Source organism: Salmo trutta, chromosome 38, assembly GCF_901001165.1.
Source record: "Salmo trutta chromosome 38, fSalTru1.1, whole genome shotgun sequence".
Lineage (NCBI taxonomy): Eukaryota > Metazoa > Chordata > Actinopteri > Salmoniformes > Salmonidae > Salmo > Salmo trutta.
The window spans coordinates 6,134,761-6,144,916 of record NC_042994.1 but is presented as its reverse complement, the minus strand read 5'-3'; the positions used below and the strand labels follow the sequence as shown (position 1 = coordinate 6,144,916).

The 10,156-nt window shown below is 45.7% G+C and overlaps 1 protein-coding gene across 2 annotated transcripts; it reads left to right on the top strand.

Annotated features, from left to right (window-relative positions):
- The first annotated feature begins 125 nt into the window (after positions 1 to 125).
- Positions 126 to 7,629, top strand: LOC115178819 (coiled-coil domain-containing protein 151-like). 2 transcript variants are annotated; one of them, XM_029740160.1, is made up of 14 exons: positions 126 to 380; positions 907 to 1,028; positions 1,251 to 1,328; positions 1,462 to 1,641; positions 1,835 to 1,870; positions 2,006 to 2,107; positions 2,420 to 2,545; positions 3,005 to 3,127; positions 3,896 to 4,042; positions 4,354 to 4,514; positions 4,798 to 4,954; positions 5,112 to 5,261; positions 6,870 to 6,954; positions 7,049 to 7,629. In XM_029740160.1, exons 1-14 carry the CDS (start codon positions 302 to 304, stop codon positions 7,177 to 7,179), a joined length of 1,677 nt encoding a protein of 558 aa, XP_029596020.1. In that variant the 5' UTR covers positions 126 to 301; the 3' UTR covers positions 7,180 to 7,629. The 2 variants fall into 2 exon arrangements, with proteins under 2 accessions (XP_029596020.1, XP_029596021.1); XM_029740161.1 differs by lacking the exon at positions 1,835 to 1,870.
- Positions 7,630 to 10,156: the final 2,527 nt, after the last annotated feature.

Genomic DNA, 10,156 nt, shown 5'->3' with positions numbered 1-10,156 from the left:
CTGCTTTGTTGCTCGGTTTGCTCTAAGTTTGTGTTCGGTGTCGAGCCTCGACCTGACAGGAAAGTCAGTGCTGCTTTGTTGCTCGGTTTGCTCTAAGTTTGTGTTCGGTGTCGAGCCTCGACCTGACAGGAAAGTCAGTGTACATGTTGCTAGGCAACGAGAGGCTCTCTGAACGACGGCGTTTTCACGCGAAATCCGCTCATACAAGGATAAAACGACCTAAAAGTGCGTCAGTTTGTATCTAATGCTAGCTAGCTACTTCTAAAGTCAACTATTAGTTTGTGATTAGTGCACACTGAAAATGCCGTTCAGCGCCGAGGCCATTAAGCCGCCCCTTCATGACCAAATAACAGAACTGCAGAGGAAAATTCAACTTCTTGGTAGGTTAAGACTTGCAGCAGGCTAGCTAGGACCGGTAACTTATGCTAGTTAGATAGCTAGGCCTAGTTGTGTGTGTAAACGCAATGTTGAATAGCAAATTCAGACTTTGCATTCGCGCTATCTTGCTAACATTATACTAAAGATTATTAGCTACCTCCATCTTTGAGGTTACTTACAGGTTAATTTACTCTCGCTGGGAAATGTATGGCCACATGAAGCTATGATGAAAGATAGAACGTTAACTACTAGCTACTTTGTTGCAATCATTTTGTAAGGTGATGTGTAGGCTATGTTGCCAGCAAAATGGGCTTAGCTAGAAATAGTCAAATGCTTGTTGAGATATTTAGCCTACCTTCCTAGCCATTAACATTCCCTGAGTAATGGGGAACAGTTTGGGACACACAAATATAAATGGGATTCAACTTGTTATGTAATTGCTAGTTCCCTGTTTCTTTGAATAAGACTAAGAGAAGGCCAAAAGTCAGTCAGATGCTGAAATAACGAAATTGTGAATTCGCCCAACAGAGGGCGACAGAAGTGCATACTATGAAATGTCTCAGTCAAGCATCAAGAAAAACAGGAATTCTATTCTTCAGCTGAGGCAGGAGAACAAGAGACTACACAAGAAGTTGGCAAACGCTCTTGCTGTAAGTAAAACTGGTTATTCTATCAAAAATGTTTTGGTTTCAATGCTCAGCTTGTACTTCCCACGTTGTTTTTCCCTGTTAGAACTTTGGAGTGCAGGGTCATATTCATTAGTGCACATCGTAACAAAACATTTTGGAACAGAAAATGAAAAGGAGCATTTATTATTAGACAAGTTGAGGTAGTCCTTCCCTGTTACAGGCCGTTTTCTTTATCTATTCCAGGGGGACGAGCAGGTGATAAAGGAAGCCTTCCAAAGCCGAGGCATGGAGAAAGCTGCCTTCAGAAACATGTCAGGGAAGGTGGGGACATCGCAAACACATAGCTATGTTTGTTTGATGTATGTGTATTTTTATGTATTATTGACTATCATCTGTAAAGCAAATTGCCCAATGGGGATAATCAAGATGATCTACTTTGCATCCTGGTGGACAGGCTGCTCTCAAGGTGCTGGACCAGAAGGTGTGTGACAAGATGAAGAAGCTGAACGCTCTAAAGCACACCACCCAGACGTACCGCCGTCGCCTGGAGGACCTACAGACACTGTACCAGAGTATGAAGCTAGAGAACAGGGGACCAGAGAGAGACACGGAGAGACGCAACGAGGAGGCCAAGGTACTATATAGAGATAAACAGTGCAGCAGAGGGTGTGACTGGAATGGAACCCTATTCTCTATGTAGTGCAGGACCGACTGACTGGTTGATTAACTGACAGACTGACTGACAGACACACACACACAAAATAGTGAATATAGTGGTATGAATATAGTGGAGGTGAGGTGACTGATGTGTTGCCCTTGGTCCACAGAGTGAAGGACAGGCGGCTGAGGAGCATCCCCAAAAGGTTACGCTCTTTCCTTCCACGCTGCCTCACCCCTCTGATTCTAGCCAGTCTTATCCACAATGCCCAGCTCAGGATCAATCAACCATCTATAAGTGTGTTGTCTGCCTGTGTGTGTGTGTGTGTGTCATTTTCCAGAGCTTGCGGGTGCTGGAGAATCGTCTGGAGAAAGCTCAGCTGAAGTGCCAAGAGGCTGAACACATCATGAGGGGCTATCTGAAACTAAAGGCCCACCTACAGGTTAGTCCTAGCCTGGTCCCAGATCTCTTTGTGCTGTTTCGCCAACTCGCCCCACATTTAACTTTATGCAACCAAGCCATGCCTACACACCCTCTCCAATGTGCTCTTTGGGTAGTTGAATCCTTTTCCATGACCTACTCTAATTTCCTAACAGATGATAAAGTACCCTACCTCGCTCTTTGTCCTGTGTGGCTCAGTGGCTAAGTCGTGGGTTCGATTCCCGCAGGTGCTACCCATACGGAAACGTATATACTCACTGACGTAAGTAGCTTTGGATAAAGGCGTGTGCTAATTGGCATATATTATAATTAGGAGGAGAGCCTGACCTTCCAGTCCCAGCTGGATAAACTAGAGGCTGAGATCCTGAGACAGAGACAGGAGCTGAAGGACCTGCAGGTCATGAACAGTGACGCACTCCTCTCCAAAGACACTGCCAAGGTGACCAGCACACATACACACTCCTCTCCAAAGACACTGCCAAGGTGACCAGCACACATACACACTGCTCTCCAAAGACACTGCCAAGGTGACCAGCACACATACACACTCCTCTCCAAAGACACTGCCAAGGTGACCAGCACACATACACACTGCTCTCCAAAGACACTGCCAAGGTGACCAGCACACATACACACTCCTCTCCAAAGACACTGCCAAGGTGACCAGCAAACATACACACTCCTCTCCAAAGACACTGCCAAGGTGACCAGCATAGGTATTATTATTGTAACTGAGGACTGTCCTGTACCTCTCCCCCTCATGCATCACCTTACAGTCATTGATGTGTCCATCAAGTAAAGTCCAGCTGTCTGCGTTTACAGTTATTTGTTGTGAGTTGAATGCTTTTCTTTGCTGTTTGTACGATAAACAGTAGTTAATTGACTCTCTCTCTCTCAGGCAGAGCTGCAGCGTCAAGAAGAACAGATGTATAGGGAGAGGAAGGACAGAGAGTGTATCCTCACCCGTTACAAGAAAGAGGCAGAGGACCGTAAGGCCCAGGCTGAGAGAGTGGAGAGAAGGGTTGGTCCCCACCACTTTACACTTACATTCATAGAATAACAATGACAAGAATGGATATTCCTATTCAAGTCAACGTTCCATGATGGCTGGACCGGCTGCCATATTGGGTGTACCCAGGGCTGTTTCTGGCATTTTGGGGGCCCTATTCGAGATTTGGTTGGGGGCTTCCCCAACCTAGCGGGCAAAACATTTCAGTGGCCACCCTCTTGGAAAATTGTCAAGTTAATGACCTGCAATTCTACATGTTTTTCCATGGGGCAGAGAGAACATTTAGCAGTTTTAAAACATATGTGATTCCACTAATTTTGGCCCCTGGGCAGGTGCCTTGCGTTCCCGGTCAGTAATTCAGCCAGGAATACTACAAGGTTTAGATAGCAACTTACCTAGCAATCTTTAACATGTTAGCTGACATGGTTAATTGAGTGACTGTCAGTGACTGACATAAGAGAAAATCTGATGATGCACAACCACATTTCAAAATTGCACCTTGTTTGTTCTACTATTGTAACTAACAGTAAGTTAAGACCCCGACTGACTTCCTAAAACAAATCTAAGTAAATGTTATTTTCATGATTTGGGGGGGGGGTGTTCGCAGGGCCCTAAGAGTCCGCTTACATCGCTTATGCCTAGAGACGGCACTGGGTGTACCCATATCAAGGGATATATCATGAGGTGCTGTGTCCATTCTATTTAGCTATATACCTACACTTCTTACATATCACTTAGTCTACAGAGTAAATGTCCTGATGTCTGCCCCCTTCCCTCCAGGCCCAGCGGGCAGCCATGCAGCCTGACGAGCTGAGTAGCGACGCCCAGCGCAGTGCCACCGGGCTGGGGGAGGAGGAGAGGGCCATCTCCACCTTCGAGGAGGCCTTCAGACGCATCAAGGAGGCCACGGGGGTCACTGACACACGGGTACGGAGACGAGGTCATTTTATATGATTCTTTCATTTTGTGTGTCTTTGTATGCAAGTGTGTGCGTGGTACATGTGTGTTAGTTTGTCTGTGCACTTACTGTATCCATGTATGTGTATGCAAGTGTTGTGTTTTTCAGCTATTTATATGTGTGTGTGTGTATTAATCTATATGTGGGTGCGTGCGTGTGTATTAATCTATATGTGCGTGTGTGTGTGTGTGTGTGTGCGTGCGTGTGTGTGTGTGTGTGTATGTGTGCGTGCGTGCGTGTGTGTGTGTGTGTGTTCATCAATCTCCGTGTCCCTATGCAGGAGGTGGTGGAGAGGTTCATCTCCCAGGGAGACACCCAGCAGCACCTGGAGGATCTGAAGAAGGAGAACCAGGTAACCCTGCTACAGCTGAAGGAGGACAGGGACCGTCTGCAGGAACACTTCCAGGACATCAAGTACTCCGGGGAGACCAAGCTCTCCAGGTCAGTGGGCAGGGGTTAGAGGTCAAGGGTTAGGGATTACATAGCAAACATAGCAGACCAGAGAAGTTGTAAGCGGATGCTGACACCTTCAACGGAAGGTATTATTTATTAAAACAGTGACCCTCAGAACAGATCCTTGAGGATTGTACATTGTGGGAGAAGACCAATCAAGCAACTTGTTGTTGTACAGAAGTTGGTCTGAAAGGTTTCTCTCCTAGTGTTGAGTTGAGTGTGTCTGTAAAGTCATTCTGATGGATATTTCTTCCTGTCTTGTCTTCTACAGTGGTCAGCAGATGCTGGAGGACTGTAAGCGCCACCTGCAGGCGGAGCAGGGGAGGCGCGACGCCGCCAAGGAACGTCTGGACTGGCTGACCCGTACCCTGAACACGGTCCGGGCCGGGGTTGAACACCTATCTGACAAACTGCAGCACATCAAGCTGGTACAGAGAAGACCCCATTAACAATATAATGTACACTGACCTGAGACCTGTCAGATTCTTTAGATCAAGTTGCATTGGGAAACCTTGTAAATAAATGTGAAGGTGCTCAGAAACATTATGTCAATTGTGTCCTCGAACACCTTCTCCCCTCCTCCAGGGTGAGGGCCCGGAGCCCCAGCTGCCCCCCGGCTCAGAGGAGTACGTGGTGGAGCTGCTGTCCCAGTCAGAGCAGAAGCTGCTGTTACTGCAGGAGGAGCTCCAGGGGAAGGACCTGGCCGCCGTCATGAAGGAGATGGAGGAAGAGGAGGTGGGGAGGGGGAGGAGGAGAGGTGGGGGGGAGGGAGAGGGAGAGGGGAAGGACATGGCGGCCATCATGAAGGAGATGGAGGAGGTGGGGAGGAGGAGAGGTGGGGGTAAGGGGAGGGAAAGGGGAAGGAGATGGAGGAGAGGATCAGAGATAGGACTCTTCCTTATTCGTTAAACATTGACTGTTGTTGCCATAGACATTTAAAGAATAGAACAGCCCCTTAGACCAGGCCAATTTGACAGTACCCATGTGTACACTCATTATTTTTTCGGTGGTTGCTGCTCCCCACAGTGAATTGGGTATTGTAGAGACAGACAGGTGTTTCAGACAGTACATGGAGCACCTACTCAAATAGGTCCTGCCAGGGTAAAGCTTTATGACCTGAAACCATCTGCTTATTTTCCATCCATTCGCTACTGTACTCCCAAGGTTTTTACCAGCACCGCCAGCCAGACTAGATGCTACATACAGACCATGTTCTTTAATCTGTGCACTGGTGCTTGAATAGCTTATCTGTTCCTGGATGGAAATACGGCCATTAGGTGTTTGATCTTGATTATTAACGAGTCACAGCCAGCCGGCCACCTTGAAGTCTGGTGTGTGTTTGAGTGCTCAGGAGTCAGAGGGTACGGGTTGTTCAGGAGTCAGAGGGTACGGGTTGTTCAGGAGTCAGCGGGTACGGGTAGTTCAGGGGTCAGCGGGTACGGGTAGTTCAGGGGTCAGAGGGTACGGGTTGTTCAGGGGTCAGAGGGTACGGGTTGTTCAGGAGTCAGAGGGTACGGGTAGTTCAGGGGTCAGAGGGTACGGGTAGTTCAGGGGTCAGAGGGTACGGGTTGTTCAGGAGTCAGCGGGTACGGGTAGTTCAGGGGTCAGAGGGTACGGGTTGTTCAGGGGTCAGAGGGTACGGGTTGTTCAGGAGTCAGAGGGTACGGGTAGTTCAGGAGTCAGAGGGTACGGGTAGTTCAGGAGTCAGAGGGTACGGGTAGTTCAGGAGTCAGAGGGTACGGGTAGTTCAGGAGTCAGAGGGTACGGGTAGTTCAGGAGTCAGAGGGTACGGGTAGTTCAGGAGTCAGAGGGTACGGGTTGTTCAGGGGTCAGCGGGTACGGGTAGTTCAGGGGTCAGCGGGTACGGGTAGTTCAGGGGTCAGCGGGTACGGGTAGTTCAGCGGTCAGAGGGTACGGGTAGTTCAGCGGTCAGAGGGTACGGGTTGTTCAGGGGTCAGAGGGTACGGGTTGTTCAGGGGTCAGAGGGTACGGGTTGTTCAGGAGTCAGAGGGTACGGGTTGTTCAGGAGTCAGAGGGTACGGGTTGTTCAGGAGTCAGAGGGTACGGGTTGTTCAGGAGTCAGAGGGTATGGGTAGTGGTACACCGTTAGCGCTTGTGATGTAGCAATGTCTGTCTGGGATTCTCTAATGACGTTGGCTTTGACTGGTCTCAAGTTGTATGCCTTTACATTTTGAAGGCATAAGCCCTGGTCCCAGATCTTTGTGCTTTATAGCCAACTCCTATGGTTGAATTAACAGAGCTCCTTGACTAACATGTTCCCTTTGGCATCTTATAATGATGAGAACAACTGTCTCTCTGTGTCTGTGGTGTTGTCTGTGTCAGTTCCATGCCAGCATCGAGGGGAAGCTGCCCCATTGCAACACCCGCATCAAGCTGCCTGAGGCTCAGAGACAGGACCCATATGATGGTGAGATGGGGTCAGACGCAATACTGCATACACACACACATACACACAGACACACTCTATCTCGCAATCCCTCTCTCTTTTCCCTCTCTTTCAGAAGAGGAGGAGAGCGGGGACGATGAGGGTGACATTATCACCAGGGCGATACTGAAGCACCAGTCTCAGCTCATCATCGACTCCAAGACTAAGAGGAAGACCAGGACCAAGAAGAAAAAGGGCAAGCTCTGATCCTAGATCAGTTAGGCTGGCTAGAGGTCACAAGAGCCATAGAAATATAATTGCTGGAATGGTGTGAGGTCATAGGTCATATTTGTGCCCTGGATTGAGTGAAAATACCTTTGCTTGAGATGGCATAGGGGACTTTAGGGAAATCTTACTCCTCACATGTAATTATTCAGTTAGCTAAATAATTATATTCCTTATTAACTAATGGAATACACAGTAAATGTATATTGTATATTTGATGATACTGTAGCTAGGGGAACGTTGTGGTGTTGTGGTGACAGATCATATAGTACCTTGCAGTCACCGCATTAGCTACTTTATGGATGCAAGACTTGATTTTATCACAAAGCAGTTCAACACAAAATAATTGATTTCGCACTTGCACCACTGATTTGTAGATGATAAAATTGTAATCAAAATAGGAATGAAAATCAATAAAAAGCTTGATTTGAAGGATTACTCGATCTTTGGTTAGGTAAGATTGCTCTAATGCAGGGGTGTCAAACACACAGCCCGTGGTACGTTTTTTTGTATAATATATATATTTTTTAATCTGCATTGAAATGACTTAAATATTGAAACTGTAGAAATCAGGGCTTGACATTAACCTGTTTAGCCACTTGTCCTTTGGACAAGTAGGACAGAATTTTTACTTGTTTCTGAAGTCACTTGTCCCCCCCCAAAAAAGGTCTGTCACACAGGCCAAAAGGGTGACTGAAAATGAGTGAAGTACACATATCCGTGGGAATTAGAGGTGCTGAGGGTGCAGCAGCACCCCCTAATAAATGATTACACCTGTACGATTACTGCTGTACGATTACTGCTGTATGATTACTGCTGTATGATTACTCCTGTATGATTACTGCTGTACGATTACTGCTGTACGATTACTGCTGTACGATTACTGCTGTATGATTACTCCTGTATGATTACTGCTGTATGATTACTCCTGTATGATTACTCCTGTATGATTACTGCTGTATGATTACTGCTGTATGATTACTCCTGTATGATTACTGCTGTACGATTACTGCTGTACGATTACTCCTGTACGATTACTGCTGTACGATTACTGCTGTATGATTACTGCTGTATGATTACTGCTGTGTGACCCTGTGTGTGCCGAAGTGTGCAGATGGAGCAGTGACACAGTCAACGATGGCTGGCTGTGCGTCTTGTGATAGGTTGTAAATCATCGTGGACTGCAGGGCAACTCTGCTCTCCTCACAACTGGATAAATATACACTGATTCACATCTAGGCTACTTACTATATGCCAGTATGTGTTGTAGGTAGGTTTCACATTGCTAGAATAACATGGAAATAAGTCTAGGCCAACTACGCATCATTTCTTTCATCAGCTTTCCTCAGCTGAAGCCTAAGTTTTCTTTTGACTCCTCATTATATTTGTCGATCTTGGTATTGCTCAATTTCAGTTCTTGTGGCCTAAAATATATGTAATTCAAAATAAATCTGTGAATGAGAATAGCATAGACTCCAACTTTCATAATTATTCCCATTTGAAAGCTGCAACTTTAGGACATTAAACACTTCATTAGAATCGTTTGTAAAATACTCTTCATAACTTTAATTTGTCAATGCTTTTATGATATTTCAGTTAGTAGGATTAGGCTTTTGGTCGTTCGGTTTGCACTCCTAGAATGCATGCATCATTTCTGTCTTATAATGCGTTGGTCAACTGTCAAGGTTTGTTCAAAATTATATATTTCTATTGTATCTTATATGTCTCTCATTACTACCTTAGGCCTCCCATGTGTTTGGGGTATTCTAAAACAACTTAAAACCTCCGTTTGATTAATTCAATGTTTGATCATGAAATTGCGCAGTAGGAGAAACCTAGCATGTATTTAGCTGAAAGAATGGTGTACTAGGCCAAGTCATATAAAACAGAGAGGAAATAGAACATTTTGGATTCTATAACAATAAGACACCGGAGTGTCCGCTATTAAAATAGGCTGACTATTGGCCCAGATCATCCGATATTCAAGAAAGAGAAAAAATAAGATTCTGACCTGATATTTTGCGCTGCTTTGGTGAGACTCTTAGCTCTGTCTACATTGTCCTCTTGCTTTTTGTAAATATAACATTTGTTGAAATAGGCTATAGCAAATAGGAATATAGGCAATTTACTACCCTGCTGTCTGATCCAATTCTGACCGGAGTAATTGTTTGATATTGTGATTTTTTTTTATACTGAAATCTATATATTCTGGTTGTCCGACATTTGTTTTACTTGCCCCACGCAAGTGGACAAACCTTAAGGTCGAGCCTTGGAAATGATAATGGCCCTACATCTACAGTCTCTTCACTCTGCCCAGCTTCCTAACCGTCATCGGAACGAAAGCTAGACAATCAGGGAGCATGGGAAAATTCCAAAAGCAATGGATAGACATTTTTGCTAATTTTGCCAGCGGGGAAACATAATCAATTTAAAGTGAGGCCCTCTTGACCTCGGGGAAGACTGAATGCGGCACTCCTGCTCTAATTTTGTACAGGGTTTCCCAACTGCCGGCCCGCGGGTCCTCAATTTATTTGTAATTATGTTCCGATCCCCTGACCATCCACTCAAGAACAAATCGTCCTGCGGCTGAATGTAGTTGATGATCCCTGATTTTGTAGAATATACAATAGAAAAAAACTGTTGAATTAGTCATGCTATGCTTCCTTATCCTATTTCTCCGTAAAGCTGGTAAAAGAAACTCCATTTATAACAGGCCATGTTGTTGCAACAGAAATGTTATATGGCATCTTCTTGTTGGCACAACAGATATTCTCTCTCTTTTGTACTGCTTGTATTTACTTCCTCTGTTTTAGCAAGAAAAGCTGGGCTGTTCTCAGATCTGTTTGTACTGACTTGCCAAATCATATGGTCATTGTCATGCCAAACATGGTAGCCTACCCACGAAAACATTTCCTTCACTATTACTCACACTTGGGTCTCCGGAGTGGCGCAGCTGTCT